The 20,470-nt window shown below is 38.5% G+C and overlaps 3 protein-coding genes across 3 annotated transcripts in view; 1 reads left to right on the forward strand and 2 right to left on the reverse strand.

Moving 5' to 3' along the window:
* LOC149692772 (uncharacterized) overlaps positions 1–20,470 on the reverse strand; it is a 79,141-nt gene that overhangs the window by 46,866 nt on the left and 11,805 nt on the right. The gene's annotated exons all lie outside the window — the stretch shown is intronic.
* Positions 11,563–12,726, forward strand: LOC149692775 (uncharacterized). Its single transcript, XM_089867556.1, has 2 exons — positions 11,563–11,924; positions 11,981–12,726. Exons 1-2 carry the CDS (start codon positions 11,777–11,779, stop codon positions 12,724–12,726), a joined length of 894 nt encoding a protein of 297 aa, XP_089723682.1. The 5' UTR covers positions 11,563–11,776.
* On the reverse strand, positions 14,564–15,727 carry LOC149692776 (uncharacterized). The gene is made up of 2 exons (XM_089867557.1): positions 15,366–15,727; positions 14,564–15,309 (listed from the first exon to the last, which is right to left on the reverse strand). The coding sequence occupies exons 1-2, from the start codon at positions 15,511–15,513 to the stop codon at positions 14,564–14,566; spliced, it is 894 nt and encodes a 297-aa protein (XP_089723683.1). The 5' UTR covers positions 15,514–15,727.

Genomic DNA, 20,470 nt, shown 5'->3' on the forward strand with positions numbered 1-20,470 from the left:
ATTTATTCACGAAAAAAATCCTCCCGAGGGAATTCTATAGCTCTTCGTTTCGGATTTTATCCGAATAGCTTTTTCGCTAGTCAGTTTCTCCAATGGGAGCTTCGTTTAGCTGTTACGCATGGAAAATAATAATAAAAAAAATCCCGAATTTTGGGGGCTTATAAATCATTGGATAAGATATTAGGTTTAAATAAGCCGGATTTCCTAAGACTCGAGCTATAAAAACTCGCTTCTCTATTCTTCTTCGCTAGTATTAGGTAATTTACGAATCTTCGAGATATTTCGCTAAACAATTTATCTAAAAACTGAAGAAATCTAACGCTCGAGTGATAAAATTAACACTATAGGATCAATTTATAGTGTTTGGGTGGCTTGGAAGGTCCTTTTTCTGTATGAAATTTAGTCTGGGTATAAAAACGTTGGAATCCCTAAAATTTTTAAAACCTAAAATTCGTTCTTTTATTATTAAAATTTAATTTAACAATTTTTTCTTGACATTTTCGACTCCCCAATTTGTTTCCTGCTATTTTTGACCTATTTTGAAATTTCAGAACTATTTGAAATTCCCCGAACTCTCCCAGGATTCTAAAGTTCCCCCGGAACCCGGCCTTTTAATAAAACTCCCAAAACATGTCTCTATAATTCAAAATAGGCTTAGCAGTCCTATTTTTGGGATGTACCAAACTACCACTGGCGAAAAAAATTAAAAAATAAAATAACATTACTCGATGGCTGAATAAAGAACGAACCGGCACTCCCAGCTATCTTTCTATAAAACCCTAACACGGTAAAAGGCATAGAGCTGTCATAACTCGATCCCGCGCATTATAACAACGTGTCATTTTCCCCTCCCCCCCCCGCCCCTCGTGCAGCGTAAATATTTTTCTTGGCATTCACGAGACATAAAAAAAAGAGAGGAGTCAGTTGTTACAAGTTTACAAAAACTCCCTTCCTTCGGGTTTTGGCGCTCGCTCGTCATATCCTCATCTAAAAACTATAAAGACAGAATATTTTCCCAACAGCAACGTACGTGTCAAAATAATTCTAGCGGAACATTCTTAAAGTAAAAGAAGAAACGAAAAAGAACTAGTCACGGTACAAAAGGCAGCAACTCCCCCTTCCCCTCCATTTCAGAGTTCAAGCAAACCACGCCTATCATTGAATATTTATGAAAAGTCAATAAATAAAATTTTGATGATTATCAACTAAAGTATCCGACCCCTCTATAACTTGGTGCAAAAAAAAACGCGAGAATATCAAATAATAAATTGGAATAAATAAAATTCTTTTCAGTGGGAAAAAAATATGAAGTTTCTTTTTAAAAGTGAATTATTAATAAATATAGGCCTAAGAAAGAAATATTTTTCTGTGACTTTCCGTGATCCCGCGTATATTTCAATATTTTAAATCATCCACAGAAGAAGAAGGTAACAACCAACGGCGATGGCCTCTTTCGAGAGGAGCTACTTACTATAGAGGACGCGCTCGTTTACTTAAAAAGAAACAGCCCAGAGGGAAAAATACAAATACGTAATACCAGAAGTGAGATGAGACTAGAAGTGAAGGGCTCTAGCATTGGTAATAGATCCTGGCATTAGTGAACAAATTTGAGGATTTTACGCCGCTTCAATCGCGCCTACGCTACAGAGAAAAAAATTGGTCGAGTTCCAAAAAAATTTCTTACCCCCTTCCCCTCAACCTAAAGCGGCGGAACACGGACCCGGCTCCTTGAATCTAGTTCGGCCGTCTACCACCGCGAGCGTCTCACGTTTTGGAGGGGAAATTCAGAAACCGCCACTAGAGAGCCAACCGTTGGTGTGTTATCAAGAATATTCACTTTCGCCGAGTGAAGAATTTGGTTAGCTCAGTACTTCTAGTCTCATCTCACTTCTGGTAATACTGACACGACATGTTTTTCTTTTTTTTTTTTTTTTGCAAAGTTGCTAAATATTTTCACGGTTTTAAATTAACTTCATAGTTTATTCCGGCGGGTTTATGAAATGAATACGAATTTATTATCGCCAATTTGAGGAGGAGAAAAAAAGAAGCAAAAAACTAAATAAAATCCAAGGTTTTATATATTTTGTAAAAGGAAATAATACAAATTTGAAATAATAACGAAGGTTTTTCTTAAAAACACGTATTGCGTTTCGAAATCTTTGGATGATGGCGGCGTGTTACCACCACCAGACTTCCAACTCAATTTAAATCAACTCAACAACTTCTCTCGGAGCTTTAGTGGAAAAACATCTATAAATCATACTGACCCCCATAGTGTTTAAGCGACTTGTCCTACAGTATAACTATCTATATACACACCTGGACAACCCTTGGCGCGCGCCTCATCAACCCTACTTCCCCCCAGATTTAACCCGAGAACGAGATTATAAAAACCGGGCGCCTGAACAGAAGAAAACTACAGATTGTAAGAGAAGATATTTTTTCCCAACAAGGGACAGATCCATTGTTAGGTGGAGAAGAGAACTAGTTCGAGGCAGGCAGGACCTCCCTGGTTCCAGCAGCGCGGACTCCGAGAATAAAGAAAGACGGGAAAGACGACTAAAAATAGCTGGGCGGAGATTTGTTGGTTTGGGTCCCTGTCGGTTGCTCGCCTGTCTGCATTTTTAACAATCGCTAATTGGCGTGAGCAGAGAGAAAGTTTATGGCCAGAGCGAGAGCGGGGAAGGAAACTTCGCTTACCACGGATGAGTGGCACAAAGGTCTTTTTGACATTAATCTTCACACCCCTTTTAACTCGCCTATTTTTCCGCGAATTTTTCAACCGAACCCATTTTTACCCCAAGGGGGATTTCGGTTTTTCTCGTCATCTCCCGCTGCTCCTAATGCTTCTCGGCTCTTTTTAAAAAAAATTTCCCACGGTAGCTTCGAGTTCACTTCGAGATGTTGTAACTTAAGCGTATTAAATGGTACGAAGAAATCCCTTGGCAGCATCATGGGCCAAAATGTACTCTATCCAATGGTACTAAAATCTTTAAAGCCAAGTCAATCGGGGCTCGAATAATTTAACTTTCAAAAGAAGAAGAAGAAGAAGAAGAAGAAGAACCACAAAATAAATAAAAAAAATGTAGAGAAAAAGAAATATTTTAAAACGCGTGACGGGTAAGTTTTCAGATACTTTCAAGACGATAAAACTTGGGGTTTCTATTCCCCGTAATAATCTTTCTACCAAATCGAGGAGGTTTTCGTGGAAATGGAACACGCTAGCCAGAAAATGGAGCTCCCTCTGTTCTGTTTGGCCCCCCATCGATCGTGTCAGGGTGCGTGCCTCAAAATGCCTCTACCCTAGCGAGACAACGTCGCTAGGCCCTAACTTAAAGGCGTTAACCAGGGTAAACTCCACCTTTAACAACACTGTCAAGCGTAACCATACACTTTGATAAATTCTCTTTCCGGAGAAACCGAACCTAAGCATCATCAATCTGTCTTCGGAAAACTCGTCTCACGCTCAAAGTTACGTAAAGCCATAGAAATAAAAGCTTAAAATAACCCTTAGCGCTTAATTGAACTCGCACCGTGAAATGAACTATTAAAATTCATCTCACTCCGTGAAATCAATACGAATTATTCCTACGCCGTAGACAATCTAACCATTATTTTCGTAGACATATCGGAATGGTACGAACGTCGAAAACCCTCAACTATCCATTAAGATATTAACGCAGTTTCACTTTGCAAAGTAGAGAAAAGTAAGGGCGGATTAACACGTGACGTTAATTCCCATAGAGATAAAAATAGCGCAAAACTACCAACAACAAAAAAACCCCCCAAAAATTTCGGAACAGATTTAGAAACCTACGTTTTAAAACAAGCCTGGCAAAAGCTCAGACCGGTAATTATCAAATAGACCAGGTAAATTACTATAAAACGGTCCCTTAAATCACCTACTCGCGTCTCTAGAGTCTAGAACAATACCATATTAATTTTATATACTCATATAACAAATGAATTATTAAAAAAAAGGGGGTATATAGACATAACTACACGCCACGTGTTGTTCATTGTATAACATATACAATCTCGCGCATTGAAATGTTTCTACTATAAATATATATATATATAGAAGTCAATTAAGGTTTTGGGCGTGGTCTTTTCGCCCTGGTGCATGGAAAAAAAGGACAGACTAATGTATAGACCATTTCCCGTCCACTCCCATTAGAGAGAGAGAGAGGCCGAGGAGGCGCTGCCAACGAACAAACTCCCCAACTGTGAAAAACAATAAAATGAACTACTGGAACTAGCTAGAGTGTCGTCGCCAATTCAAGCGATATTCTTGTAAACGAAGCCGGGGAAATTACGAAAATAGATCGAGTCACACCATTGGATTAGGGTTAATGATGATGAGGATGTTATTATAATATTAGAAATATGAATGAATGAAAATATACCTTAATCCCTTTACAGTGTATGGATACTTCCAATTCAATTCCCCTTCTAAGGGTTTCGATATAATTGTCATTTAATTGGATATAAACACAAACCAATTTTGGGATCAAACAAACTGCAAAAGTATTTTTAAAATTTTATAATATTACACGAAGGGAGGGGCTAATCACTAATAATTCTTCGCACATTGATTACTTTCCAGTGTTTGTACAGATTAGCGCGAACAATTCATGTTCAGCGTTGATTAATTACAATATTTACAAAAAAGGTTTTCTGGCATTCGGTACACGTATCTTTGTTCAAAGTAAAGGTTAAAACGCAGACGCCTACAAACATTATTATTACTCGAAACAATAGGGTATCAACCGCGAAATAACGACACGTAGCAAAACATATCATAATAATTTTTAGGCTTAGCAACGAATACCCTTACTACCAACAAATTAGCGCCAAATTTCTGTAAGCCTTGGCAGTGTGAATTTACTAATACTGTCTGCCTACTCACTCGTCTCGTAGTCAAAAATTCGGGAAAGAAAACGCGTACGTTGAAAAAAAAAAAAAAAAAAAAATAGAAAATGTTTCGTAATACGAGTCTACTTGACAGCGAAGCGAAGTATAAGGCGATTTAATACGTAACGTTAAACCCGATAGAAAAGAAAGTAGTATTATTAAACAAGGTATACGGAGGAAAGAAGAAAACCCGAGATGAGAAACCGCAAAAGTCATTACCCGAATCTTTTTCCCCGAGAATGTAATGACTCTGTTACTTTTGGGGCTCTTAGCGGCAGAAGCGGTCGAAATTCCTTAGAAATCCGTAGCCAGCATCATTTACCCAAGTACTTATCACCGGTTTTCGCCTACAAGTCCAACCACCAACTTCGGCCGAAGTCTACAAAATCATTTAACAATCAGAAAACGAATACGCTCCCCAAAAATACAACACCGATTTGAAAGTTACTACTTGTAATTTTCCAAATAAAAAAGACCAAATATAGTTTTTTTTTTCCTTCACTGTTACTAATTTTGATAAGATTAGCTTGTTAGCCCCTGACCTCAAATTGATGGAGAGATCTGGATAGAAATTATGGAACGCCCACTTTTTCTATAATATGAAATTAACGAAAAAAATAAATAAAATAAAACTGGATTGTGAGGAACATATAGCCGACAAGAAAAAAATTGGCCGCGGGGAAAACAGAACCGCGCTATGATTTATCTTCTATATCTCCAATTATTTTTATCACTAGTAATCTTCTATAAATATGGATTTTTTTTACCTGAGGGAGGAGGAGAAGGGGGGGGGATCCGTGTACGCACGGAAGTGAGGTTTTGATTCGAATCTCAAAAATAATTACGTCGTTTAATTTATTATTCTAACTTTGTATCATTATTTTATTTAAGCCTTTGTCTCTCTCTCTCTCTAAGAAGGGGGATTCCGTTATTGCGCTTTGCCTATTTAATATTAGGGTCAAAGTAAGGTCAATATAAAAGGAGCACGCGCGTTATAGCGGGGTCGTAGTTCATTATTAACCTCGTTTCCTCTCCCCCCTCTCTTTTCTCGCGCTTTACACGAGCCTCGCGCGCCAATTTTCTTTTCACCCATGGACTATTTTGACGGAAGTCACGCGCCAACTTTAGGACTTTGCATAAAAATTGCGTGGGGAAAGGCTGGAATAAAATAGCTCGCGCTTTTGAATCAAAAAGGTGCCTGGAAGTGTCGTTTCACGCGGACGATTTCGTTTTAAAGATCGTTCAAGCTTAAAGGGGGTTGTATTTTTGTATTAATAAAGGTGGGGATGTAACAGCTCCGGTGTTTAATCGAAATAGTCTATACTATTTCTAAAAAGATATTTCAGATATAGCTAGCTAGCCGCGTGGCTTTTGTCATGATAATCGTTATACGTAATTTCGTTACGGTCTCGTGGATACGCTAATATCAGATCGAGGGGGGTTTTCTCGTTGATGTTTGTTTGTTCACCCTATTTTACGTAACACGTGCAAAGTCTAGCGGATTGTTTTTACTCCAAAGAGAACTCGCCATAACGATGGGAAAATAACTCAATCAGCGACGTGTGTAGACAACGGTTTTCCCTCTACTGTCAGTACCAATTATAATTGAGAGGCCTAATATAACACTTTATAATTTCCGTAGTAGTAGTTTTTCCCCCCATATTTAGTAGTATAATTATAATTATAAATATAAAATCGCGCAAAGGCTTAAGACTTTTATTACGTTCTGGTTGTTTGTCAGTAAATAATATGATCCAATAATACGCGGTATTAGGTTGGCTTTTAAAAAACCCAAATTATCACGGCAGGCAGAAGCAATTAACCTAATTTTCAGCGAAAGAAAATAGAAAAAATTAGGGTTTTATTATGGCCAATTTTTTTATGCGAGCTAATGAAAGTAGGCCTTCAAAATCATCCGCGTAGACTTAATTATACCTAAACCAGAGGTCTATAACTAGAAGTAAAAAAACAAAAAAAAAACAAAAACAAAATAATAAAACAAAAAGAACTCGAGATTCTTTTATTTGTCGTCTGCTAAGGCAAAGGAAGGGATTCCGAATCATTCGAGATTACTTGTGACGTCATTACGCAGTTCCTAAGAAAATACCAACACACCACCTCTAAAGGCCCGTTCAGACGACACTCTTTTTCTCGCTACGCTCGCTGTGCTGAGCTCATCAGATTTTCTGGCTTCACCAGCCTCTAGAAAATGCACTGTTCACACGGCCAAAATTTTCTCATTCTTGATCTCGGGAAAGCGAGAAAAAAAGTTGAAAAAATTCAACTTTTTTTTCTCTCTTTGCTCGGCACAGCCAATAGAGTGCTTCCGAAATGACGTCATTCTTTGTTGTGCAGTCTGCTTCTATGTGGAAATATGTTTTCTTCGGTTTCGCTGGTTCGAATCCCTTGAAATTTTAATGAGATATATATCGAAGGGTTATAAATTATCGTGCAAAGTTTTAAAACGATTAGTTGTTTTCCAAAAAATTCATTAAAGTTTTATTTATGCATAATTAAAACCTTTTTTAAGAAAAGAACTATTCGTTTTAAAACTTTGCACGATAATTTATAACCCTTCGATATATATCTCATTAAAATTTCAAGGGATTCGAAGTAGGGGTGTTTTACCATTTCTGCGGCAGTGGAATCGATGGAATCAATGGAATCAATGAAGTCGACTTCATTCGCCATTTCTGCGGCAGTGGAATCGATGGAATCAATGAAGTCGACGGTATCACTCCTCCTTATCTATATCAGTGGAAACTTGTTGACTGCGTAGTGTTCAAATTCCCCGCCAAAGATCAGATGGTCTATGTCATATATACTTCTTTGTTCTGTAGCGAGTAAAAGCAAATGTTACATTCCATTTATTCAGCAGTGGAATCAAAGACCAACACGTTAAATTCGAGGATGATTCCATTATCACTTTCACCCATATCTTGTGTACTTTATCTTACTCCAAACATAGGTCATTAACCTCTAGCCGAGGATGTTGAAGATTGTCCTATCAGATAGATATATCTCATTTATTTTTAATTTAATGATTAAGAAATACAAATTTATCAACACTGTAAATGTATCTAAAACCAACGATTCTGATATTAGATATTCGTTATCGGATATGTTGAAAACCTATTGATTTGTTTAAGATAGGTCATTAACCTCTAGCCGAGGATGTTGAAGATTGTCCTATCAGATCGATATATCTCATTTATTTCTAATTTAATGATTAAGAAATACAAATTTATCAACACTGTAAATGTATCTAAAACCCACGATTCTGATATTAGATATTCGTTATCGGATATGTTGAAAACCTATTGATTTGTTTAAGATTCTGAAATATTCAAACGCGAACTGCATTCCTCCATTCAAAATATCACTACCATACCACAAGTTTTCCATCAATTTAATTTGATTGAATGTAATCGAAATTATAAGCTCCCAATGAAAAACCGGAGAACCAATCAAAGTACACACATTCAGTGACGCGTGTGATCAATGAACCAATCAAAGTGCACACATTCAGTCGCGTGTTTAATCAATAAACAATGGAATCAAGTTTAGTAAGATAACGATTAGTATAACAGAGACTGACATGAGTTTCATCATTCCATTCTTCAATTTCTCTCGAATTGAATAGTACTGGAACAATTTACTACCATCATTGTGCAAGTATAAAGCTTTATAACATAGAAAACAGCCTCTAACTAGTTACCATGTTTACGTGTGAGGTATGCAATTCTGCATACACCAAGAAATATAACCTTCTAAGACATGTTCGCGAAAAACATGGGAAAATTAGTTTCCCGTGTACAGAATGTGGTAAAGTTTATATAAGGCGCGACGCACTAAAACTACATTTACGTCTTCACACCGGAAGCGACGGTAACGCCGACAATGTACCACAACCTTCGCACTCAAAACGGTGTGCTACCGATGAACCCACACCGACTAAGAAGACCAAAGCCATGCATCACCCCGACCAGCTTACGTCTTCCACTCCATCCCACGACACCGAAGGAATGCAAGACCCAATAATGGAGAGTGATAACGCGATGGACAGTCTGTCCGACCGAGAAAACTCTATGCTGCATGAACTCATGGATCAGGAGGAAAACACTGCCAAAACTATTTCTGAACCAGAGGTGTCATCGTCCCCGGATTTCCATAACCAAGACGAGTTGGAAGAACTGAATGCGTTGGGAAATGTAATATTTTGTGCACGTTTCACGGCAGGATCTATAGTTACTGACGTGGAAGAATACGTTAATCGTCACAGGTGCGCGATAGAAAAGTATTTAAGCAACAAACTAACCGAGAAAAGCGGTATTAAATGGTACATTACAATGAGAGTTCGCTACACGCGGGAGTTAACAGGTGCCGAGGAGGAGGTTGAATATCTTGCATACCACCGAGGCGGGATAAACCAAACTCTTTCATCTGACGTAATTCCGAGTCAAGTTGATGGGAGTATAGAGAATCTCAAAAAACACGTTGAAAATTTTGAAAAGATGGGTAGCAACTGGACATTGGATAGAATTATATTTCTGCAAATCAATATTATACAGTATCTACCGTTGGTGGGAGGATCATTTATTGAACTTCCCAAGTCTCTTGCGGATAAAAAGGCGGTACTTAATATTAGAAACACTGATAGCAAATGCTTTTTGTGGTCTGTACTCGCCCATTTACACCCCATTGATAGAAATAATCATCCCGGGAATGTGCAGAAATATATGCCTTATGAAAGTGAACTAGATACCTCGGACATTTCTTTTCCATTTGAACTGAACGCGTGTAAATTAGAGAAGTTTGAAGTTAAAAATCATCTTTCTATCAACATCTTCTGCTACGAAAATGGAATTTTCCCGAGATACATTAGTGCAAATAAGGTGGTTAAAGAACGGCAACTTGATCTCTTGTTAATTACAAGAGGAGACAGAAAGCACTACTGCCTTATACGTAGTCTGAGTCGACTGCTGAATAACTTTTCAAAAGACGGCCACGCTACTCATTATTGTCGGTATTGCCTGCATCGCTTCACGGGATCGAACTCGGAAAAAAATCACCGCGAACACGTAAGAGATTGCAGTCTCCATGGACCCCAGAAGATAAAAATGCCTCTAGACGATCCCATTCTACAATTTAAGAAGCACGGATGGTACCAAAAAGTAAGGTCATCTCTTCGTTTTTTTAATATATTTCATGTGTTTAATTTATTTTCTATATATTTAGGTTAATTATGTTATATACGCTGACTTTGAGACGATATTACCGAAAGTTTCATCATGCCTACCTGACCCCTCGCTCTCTTCTACAACCGCATTGTCACTTCATGTGTCCTGCGGTTTTAGTTACGTTATTGTTGGACCGGACGGTGTCCCATCAAAGCCCGTAACATATCGCGGAATTGACGCAACAGAAAAGTTCCTTCACAAACTTATTGAGGAAGAGCGCGATTTGGAGAGTAAAATTAGGGAAATCGTGCCGATGAATCTTTCACCGGAGGAAGAGAAAGGCTTCAAATCAACAAGACTATGCTACGTATGCAAGGAACCCTTTACTAAGGAAGACTACAAAGTCAGAGACCACGAACACTCATCAGGGGCATTCCGAGGTGCAGCCCATAATTCCTGCAACCTTAAATTAAAAACACCAAACCACATACCGGTTTTCATCCATAACCTCTCACGATATGACGCCCATGTTATAATGGAAAAAATAGGTCTGATTAAGGATCGCGAAATTAAATGTATCCCGTCCAACTCGGAGACGTACATTTCCTTTAGCTTGGGAAAATTACGTTTCGTTGACACTGTACGATTCATGCCGGCGTCCCTTGAGGTTCTCGCCAGTAATCTGGCGAAGGGTGGGGTGGAAAAGTTTACTTGTATGAATAAAGTTTACCATCCTGACGAAGTAGCGCTTTTACTGCGTAAACAAGTTTACCCATATGATTACATGAATGATGTATCAAAGTTCAACGAGACAGAGTTGCCGCCCAGGTCAGCCTTTTTCAACGTTTTAACGGATGAGGATATTTCTGACGAGGATTACTCACACGCCAAAAATGTGTGGGAGACATTCAATATCAGAAATCTGGGTGACTACCACAATCTGTACGTCCAGTCGGATGTACTTCTCCTTGCCGATATTTTCGAGAATTTTCGAGCCATGTGTATGGACTATTATAAATTAGACTGTGCCCACGCGTACACGGGACCTGGCTTTGCATGGGAGAGTGCTCTTTGCATGACGAAAGTCAAGTTGGATCTTTTGTTAGACATTGACATGCATCTATTCATCGAAAAGGGGATTAGAGGTGGTGTCTCTATGATAAGCCATAGGTTTGCCCAGGCAAATAACAAGTATCTTGCAGACACATTCGACCCCTCAAAACCAATCAGTTACATTACTTATTTAGGTAAGTTATTATTATTAAACCTAATTAATTTAGGTTCGTATGTTAATTTCCACTTATTTCTTGGCAGATTGCAATAACCTCTATGGGACTGTAATGTGCGAAAATCTCCCGATGAAGGGATTCCAGTGGCTTCAACCCTCTCAAAAGTTCATAGATGAAATTCTATTAAATCATCCAGACAATGACTCTGTAGGGTATATCCTAGAAGTAGACCTGGAATATCCTAAACACCTTCACGACGACCATAATTGTTACCCATTGGCACCCGAGAAACGTGTCATTACAACGTCTGAACTGTCGGAGTACTCCAAAGACCAGCTCAAAGAGTTAGGTCTTAAGGAAAGGGACAGCTTTCCCAAACTTGTACCTTCTCTCTACAAAAAAGAAAAGTACGTCGTACACTATAGGAATTTGAAATACTACGTTTCAAAGGGTATGAAAATCAGCATGGTACACCGTATTATGAGGTTTGAGCAAGGGACGTGGCTCAAACCCTTCATTGATTTCAACACGGAGAAACGCAAGATGGCGGTGAACGACTTTGAAAAAGATTTTTTCAAGTTGCAAAACAACAGTGTCTTTGGTAAGCAACCCATGCCTTATAAATCTCACAATGTACTATAATGTGTTTATTCACAGGGAAAACAATGGAAAACTTGCGGAATCGGATCGATTTTCACCTAGTACAGACCCCTAGAATGGCGGTAAAGAAAGCGAGTTCACCGGCCTTTGAAAGATTCACGCTCTTCAAGAATGACCTGGTCGGGATACATCTCTTGAAGAAAACACTCACCCTCAACAGACCCATCTACACTGGCTTCGCTATTCTTGACCTATCCAAACTTCTCATGTATGGTTTTCACTATGATACCATAAAACCATTGTATGGGGACGCAGCAAAACTACTTTTCACGGATACCGATTCCTTGACCTATCATATCGAGACTAGCGATCTCTATGAAGACTTTGCGACCCACAGTGAAATGTTTGACTTTTCTGGTTACCCCAAGACACATCCCCTTTACAGCGACCTGAATAAGAAAGTTCTAGGGAAATTCAAGGACGAACACGAAGGTGTCCCTGTCCAAGAGTTCTGCGGTTTAAGACCCAAAATGTATTCAATGTTATCCGCCAAGGGTGAAAAGAAGACCGCTAAGGGGATTTGTAAGAGGGTAGTTAGAAAGAAAGTGCGACACTCCCAGTACCGCGAGTGTTTACTTAAACGTCAGCTAACCATCGAATCAATGAAACGCATTATTAGTTATAAACACGAACTATTCACCGTGAGCCAGAGCAAGCTATGTCTTAATCCATGTGACGACAAAAGATTCATTATTGACGGGGTCTCCACTCTGGCTCATGGACACTACAAAATAACTACGTAGATAGTTCCCAAATAAATACTTTTCTTTGTAAATATATTTTGGATTTTGTAGTAATAAAAGCTTTTTCAGTAAACTGTCTTTTTTCTTTTTTTTGTCAACTTAATTAACGTTTTTTATGGAAATCACATGAAGTTCTCAAAGTTTCATTGTCCGTTCGTTCTCTCATAAATTTCCGATATTATTAATATATGACTATTATAAAACCGATATTGAAGTTGAATAACGAAAAAGTGGTCGAAAGTGTTGTTAATCTACTAAAATGCGGATCGAACAGGAGTGAAATGAAAGCGAACTAATATGACTAAGAAAGTGGATCAAAGTATTGTTAATCTACTAAAAGGTGGTTCAAATCGCATTCAATGGAACTAAAAAGCAGTTGATCGTCCATGAAATGACTAAAGTACAATTGTAAGTATTGGTAAAACATCATAAATAGGTTTAAGTTTCGTTAAATGTCTAATAAAGGCCACGCTATTCCACTTAAATTAATTGTTTACATTCTTATCAACATGATGAGGAGTGCAAACCAAGTTTGGTTTCTCATATATTATAATAATTTAAGTAACAGAAAACCCCTTCAAATGACTGAAATGCGGTTGATTTAATTCGTATGAAACTAGAAAGTGGATGAAAGTGTCATGAAATAACATGAAAACATTCGGTTGAAAGCGAACTATTATGACTAAGAAAGTGTATCAAGATGTTGTTAAACTAGTAAAATGTTGTTGAAAACGTCGTCAAATGAATAAATTTCAATAAAAAGTAACGTGAAATGAATCATAATGGAGCTAAGAGTTACGACATTCGTCTAAACCACACTTGGAATATAAAACTATTTATAACTGTGAAGTCACAACCTGTGCCTTGAAGGGACAGATCTCCGAATTCTAAGACCATAGGGGGCGCCGCCACCCACCTTTTTTCAAAAAATGCGCCCCCTATGGTCTTAGAATTCGGAGATCTGTCCCTTCAAGGCACAGGTTGTGACTTCACAGTTATAAATAGTTTTATATTCCAAGTGTGGTTTAGACGAATGTCGTAACTCTTAGCTCCATTATGATTCATTTCACGTTACTTTTTATTGAAATTTATTCATTTGACGACGTTTTCAACAACATTTTACTAGTTTAACAACATCTTGATACACTTTCTTAGTCATAATAGTTCGCTTTCAACCGAATGTTTTCATGTTATTTCATGACACTTTCATCCACTTTCTAGTTTCATACGAATTAAATCAACCGCATTTCAGTCATTTGAAGGGGTTTTCTGTTACTTAAATTATTATAATATATGAGAAACCAAACTTGGTTTGCACTCCTCATCATGTTGATAAGAATGTAAACAATTAATTTAAGTGGAATAGCGTGGCCTTTATTAGACATTTAACGAAACTTAAACCTATTTATGATGTTTTACCAATACTTACAATTGTACTTTAGTCATTTCATGGACGATCAACTGCTTTTTAGTTCCATTGAATGCGATTTGAACCACCTTTTAGTAGATTAACAATACTTTGATCCACTTTCTTAGTCATATTAGTTCGCTTTCATTTCACTCCTGTTCGATCCGCATTTTAGTAGATTAACAACACTTTCGACCACTTTTTCGTTATTCAACTTCAATATCGGTTTTATAATAGTCATATATTAATAATATCGGAAATTTATGAGAGAACGAACGGACAATGAAACTTTGAGAACTTCATGTGATTTCCATAAAAAACGTTAATTAAGTTGACAAAAAAAAGAAAAAAGACAGTTTACTGAAAAAGCTTTTATTACTACAAAATCCAAAATATATTTACAAAGAAAAGTATTTATTTGGGAACTATCTACGTAGTTATTTTGTAGTGTCCATGAGCCAGAGTGGAGACCCCGTCAATAATGAATCTTTTGTCGTCACATGGATTAAGACATAGCTTGCTCTGGCTCACGGTGAATAGTTCGTGTTTATAACTAATAATGCGTTTCATTGATTCGATGGTTAGCTGACGTTTAAGTAAACACTCGCGGTACTGGGAGTGTCGCACTTTCTTTCTAACTACCCTCTTACAAATCCCCTTAGCGGTCTTCTTTTCACCCTTGGCGGATAACATTGAATACATTTTGGGTCTTAAACCGCAGAACTCTTGGACAGGGACACCTTCGTGTTCGTCCTTGAATTTCCCTAGAACTTTCTTATTCAGGTCGCTGTAAAGGGGATGTGTCTTGGGGTAACCAGAAAAGTCAAACATTTCACTGTGGGTCGCAAAGTCTTCATAGAGATCGCTAGTCTCGATATGATAGGTCAAGGAATCGGTATCCGTGAAAAGTAGTTTTGCTGCGTCCCCATACAATGGTTTTATGGTATCATAGTGAAAACCATACATGAGAAGTTTGGATAGGTCAAGAATAGCGAAGCCAGTGTAGATGGGTCTGTTGAGGGTGAGTGTTTTCTTCAAGAGATGTATCCCGACCAGGTCATTCTTGAAGAGCGTGAATCTTTCAAAGGCCGGTGAACTCGCTTTCTTTACCGCCATTCTAGGGGTCTGTACTAGGTGAAAATCGATCCGATTCCGCAAGTTTTCCATTGTTTTCCCTGTGAATAAACACATTATAGTACATTGTGAGATTTATAAGGCATGGGTTGCTTACCAAAGACACTGTTGTTTTGCAACTTGAAAAAATCTTTTTCAAAGTCGTTCACCGCCATCTTGCGTTTCTCCGTGTTGAAATCAATGAAGGGTTTGAGCCACGTCCCTTGCTCAAACCTCATAATACGGTGTACCATGCTGATTTTCATACCCTTTGAAACGTAGTATTTCAAATTCCTATAGTGTACGACGTACTTTTCTTTTTTGTAGAGAGAAGGTACAAGTTTGGGAAAGCTGTCCCTTTCCTTAAGACCTAACTCTTTGAGCTGGTCTTTGGAGTACTCCGACAGTTCAGACGTTGTAATGACACGTTTCTCGGGTGCCAATGGGTAACAATTATGGTCGTCGTGAAGGTGTTTAGGATATTCCAGGTCTACTTCTAGGATATACCCTACAGAGTCATTGTCTGGATGATTTAATAGAATTTCATCTATGAACTTTTGAGAGGGTTGAAGCCACTGGAATCCCTTCATCGGGAGATTTTCGCACATTACAGTCCCATAGAGGTTATTGCAATCTGCCAAGAAATAAGTGGAAATTAACATACGAACCTAAATTAATTAGGTTTAATAATAATAACTTACCTAAATAAGTAATGTAACTGATTGGTTTTGAGGGGTCGAATGTGTCTGCAAGATACTTGTTATTTGCCTGGGCAAACCTATGGCTTATCATAGAGACACCACCTCTAATCCCCTTTTCGATGAATAGATGCATGTCAATGTCTAACAAAAGATCCAACTTGACTTTCGTCATGCAAAGAGCACTCTCCCATGCAAAGCCAGGTCCCGTGTACGCGTGGGCACAGTCTAATTTATAATAGTCCATACACATGGCTCGAAAATTCTCGAAAATATCGGCAAGGAGAAGTACATCCGACTGGACGTACAGATTGTGGTAGTCACCCAGATTTCTGATATTGAATGTCTCCCACACATTTTTGGCGTGTGAGTAATCCTCGTCAGAAATATCCTCATCCGTTAAAACGTTGAAAAAGGCTGACCTGGGCGGCAACTCTGTCTCGTTGAACTTTGATACATCATTCATGTAATCATATGGGTAAACTTGTTTACGCAGTAAAAGCGCTACTTCGTCAGGATGGTAAACTTTATTCATACAAGTAAACTTTTCCACCCCACCCTTCGCCAGATTACTGGCGAGAACCTCAAGGGACGCCGGCATGAATCGTACAGTGTCAACGAAACGTAATTTTCCCAAGCTAAAGGAAATGTACGTCTCCGAGTTGGACGGGATACATTTAATTTCGCGATCCTTAATCAGACCTATTTTTTCCATTATAACATGGGCGTCATATCGTGAGAGGTTATGGATGAAAACCGGTATGTGGTTTGGTGTTTTTAATTTAAGGTTGCAGGAATTATGGGCTGCACCTCGGAATGCCCCTGATGAGTGTTCGTGGTCTCTGACTTTGTAGTCTTCCTTAGTAAAGGGTTCCTTGCATACGTAGCATAGTCTTGTTGATTTGAAGCCTTTCTCTTCCTCCGGTGAAAGATTCATCGGCACGATTTCCCTAATTTTACTCTCCAAATCGCGCTCTTCCTCAATAAGTTTGTGAAGGAACTTTTCTGTTGCGTCAATTCCGCGATATGTTACGGGCTTTGATGGGACACCGTCCGGTCCAACAATAACGTAACTAAAACCGCAGGACACATGAAGTGACAATGCGGTTGTAGAAGAGAGCGAGGGGTCAGGTAGGCATGATGAAACTTTCGGTAATATCGTCTCAAAGTCAGCGTATATAACATAATTAACCTAAATATATAGAAAATAAATTAAACACATGAAATATATTAAAAAAACGAAGAGATGACCTTACTTTTTGGTACCATCCGTGCTTCTTAAATTGTAGAATGGGATCGTCTAGAGGCATTTTTATCTTCTGGGGTCCATGGAGACTGCAATCTCTTACGTGTTCGCGGTGATTTTTTTCCGAGTTCGATCCCGTGAAGCGATGCAGGCAATACCGACAATAATGAGTAGCGTGGCCGTCTTTTGAAAAGTTATTCAGCAGTCGACTCAGACTACGTATAAGGCAGTAGTGCTTTCTGTCTCCTCTTGTAATTAACAAGAGATCAAGTTGCCGTTCTTTAACCACCTTATTTGCACTAATGTATCTCGGGAAAATTCCATTTTCGTAGCAGAAGATGTTGATAGAAAGATGATTTTTAACTTCAAACTTCTCTAATTTACACGCGTTCAGTTCAAATGGAAAAGAAATGTCCGAGGTATCTAGTTCACTTTCATAAGGCATATATTTCTGCACATTCCCGGGATGATTATTTCTATCAATGGGGTGTAAATGGGCGAGTACAGACCACAAAAAGCATTTGCTATCAGTGTTTCTAATATTAAGTACCGCCTTTTTATCCGCAAGAGACTTGGGAAGTTCAATAAATGATCCTCCCACCAACGGTAGATACTGTATAATATTGATTTGCAGAAATATAATTCTATCCAATGTCCAGTTGCTACCCATCTTTTCAAAATTTTCAACGTGTTTTTTGAGATTCTCTATACTCCCATCAACTTGACTCGGAATTACGTCAGATGAAAGAGTTTGGTTTATCCCGCCTCGGTGGTATGCAAGATATTCAACCTCCTCCTCGGCACCTGTTAACTCCCGCGTGTAGCGAACTCTCATTGTAATGTACCATTTAATACCGCTTTTCTCGGTTAGTTTGTTGCTTAAATACTTTTCTATCGCGCACCTGTGACGATTAACGTATTCTTCCACGTCAGTAACTATAGATCCTGCCGTGAAACGCGCACAAAATATTACATTTCCCAACGCATTCAGTTCTTCCAACTCGTCTTGGTTATGGAAATCCGGGGACGATGACACCTCTGGTTCAGAAATAGTTTTGGCAGTGTTTTCCTCCTGATCCATGAGTTCATGCAGCATAGAGTTTTCTCGGTCGGACAGACTGTCCATCGCGTTATCACTCTCCATTATTGGGTCTTGCATTCCTTCGGTGTCGTGGGATGGAGTGGAAGACGTAAGCTGGTCGGGGTGATGCATGGCTTTGGTCTTCTTAGTCGGTGTGGGTTCATCGGTAGCACACCGTTTTGAGTGCGAAGGTTGTGGTACATTGTCGGCGTTACCGTCGCTTCCGGTGTGAAGACGTAAATGTAGTTTTAGTGCGTCGCGCCTTATATAAACTTTACCACATTCTGTACACGGGAAACTAATTTTCCCATGTTTTTCGCGAACATGTCTTAGAAGGTTATATTTCTTGGTGTATGCAGAATTGCATACCTCACACGTAAACATGGTAACTAGTTAGAGGCTGTTTTCTATGTTATAAAGCTTTATACTTGCACAATGATGGTAGTAAATTGTTCCAGTACTATTCAATTCGAGAGAAATTGAAGAATGGAATGATGAAACTCATGTCAGTCTCTGTTATACTAATCGTTATCTTACTAAACTTGATTCCATTGTTTATTGATTAAACACGCGACTGAATGTGTGCACTTTGATTGGTTCATTGATCACACGCGTCACTGAATGTGTGTACTTTGATTGGTTCTCCGGTTTTTCATTGGGAGCTTATAATTTCGATTACATTCAATCAAATTAAATTGATGGAAAACTTGTGGTATGGTAGTGATATTTTGAATGGAGGAATGCAGTTCGCGTTTGAATATTTCAGAATCTTAAACAAATCAATAGGTTTTCAACATATCCGATAACGAATATCTAATATCAGAATCGTGGGTTTTAGATACATTTACAGTGTTGATAAATTTGTATTTCTTAATCATTAAATTAGAAATAAATGAGATATATCGATCTGATAGGACAATCTTCAACATCCTCGGCTAGAGGTTAATGACCTATCTTAAACAAATCAATAGGTTTTCAACATATCCGATAACGAATATCTAATATCAGAATCGTTGGTTTTAGATACATTTACAGTGTTGATAAATTTGTATTTCTTAATCATTAAATTAAAAATAAATGAGATATATCTATCTGATAGGACAATCTTCAACATCCTCGGCTAGAGGTTAATGACCTATGTTTGGAGTAAGATAAAGTACACAAGATATGGGTGAAAGTGATAATGGAATCATCCTCGAATTTAACGTGTTGGTCTTTGATTCCACTGCTGAATAAATGGAATGTAACATTTGCTTTTACTCGCTACAGAACAAAGAAGTATATATGACATAGACCATCTGATCTTTGGCGGGGAATTTGAACACTACGCAGTCAACAAGTTTCCACTGATATAGATAAGGAGGAGTGATACCGTCGACTTCATTGATTCCATCGATTCCACTGCCGCAGAAATGGCGAATGAAGTCGACTTCATTGATTCCATTGATTCCATCGATTCCACTGCCGCAGAAATGGTAAAACACCCCTACTATTCGAACCAGCGAAACCGAAGAAAACACATTTCCACATAGAAGCAGCCTACACAACAAAGAATGACGTCATTTCGGAAGCACTCTATTGGCTGTGCCGAGCAAAGAGAGAAAAAAAGTTGAATTTTTTCAACTTTTTTTCTCGCTTTCCCGAGATCAAGAATGAGAAAATTTTGGCCGTGTGAACAGTGCATTTTCTAGAGGCTGGTGAAGCCAGAAAATCTGACGAGCTCAGCACAGCGAGCGTAGCGAGAAAAAGAGTGTCGTCTGAACGGGCCTTAATTAGCCTAAATAACAAAACGAATTCTCTACTTCACAATACCAAGTTCCGATAATAAACCATAAAAGAAAAAATTATATATTTTCCTTATAATTTTTCAGCCTATATTATAAGTTAGGGTGGAAGCTCAAGCAACTAAGCCTCGGCGTTAATTTTTCAAACACGTTCGGGAGGATATTTTTATACCCTTGGAAAAGCAATCAAGCTTTTTTAGGCCTTGGCTGGCTCTTCCACGTATATAATGCAACCGCGTTTTTAGACTTTGAGTATCTAGCAGCGCCTTTAGTAAAGATAGTTCTCCTCTATAGAGCCGCGTGCATTAGCCATAATGAGAAAGTGGGCTCAAACCCCCCTTCCCCCATCCCCCACAGCTTTTGGGGGGCCTAATCACAAAATCAATACTCTCAGTTTTCAGTCCCCTTTCCTTC

Source organism: Phalangium opilio, unplaced genomic scaffold, assembly GCF_054372755.1.
Source record: "Phalangium opilio isolate 3A_F unplaced genomic scaffold, DU_Popi_V2 ptg000024l_1, whole genome shotgun sequence".
Lineage (NCBI taxonomy): Eukaryota > Metazoa > Arthropoda > Arachnida > Opiliones > Phalangiidae > Phalangium > Phalangium opilio.

What these genes read in the sequence shown, in the direction of transcription:
- LOC149692775 (XM_089867556.1), top strand. Translation starts at nt 11,777, where the DNA reads ATGAAAATCAGCATGGTACACCGTATTATGAGGTTTGAGCAAGGGACG. An exon ending in GCAAAACAACAGTGTCTTTG is followed by an intron (nt 11,925 to 11,980) that starts GTAAGCAACCCA and finishes GTTTATTCACAG; the next exon opens with GGAAAACAATGGAAAACTTG.
- LOC149692776 (XM_089867557.1), bottom strand. Translation starts at nt 15,513, where the DNA reads ATGAAAATCAGCATGGTACACCGTATTATGAGGTTTGAGCAAGGGACG. An exon ending in GCAAAACAACAGTGTCTTTG is followed by an intron (nt 15,310 to 15,365) that starts GTAAGCAACCCA and finishes GTTTATTCACAG; the next exon opens with GGAAAACAATGGAAAACTTG.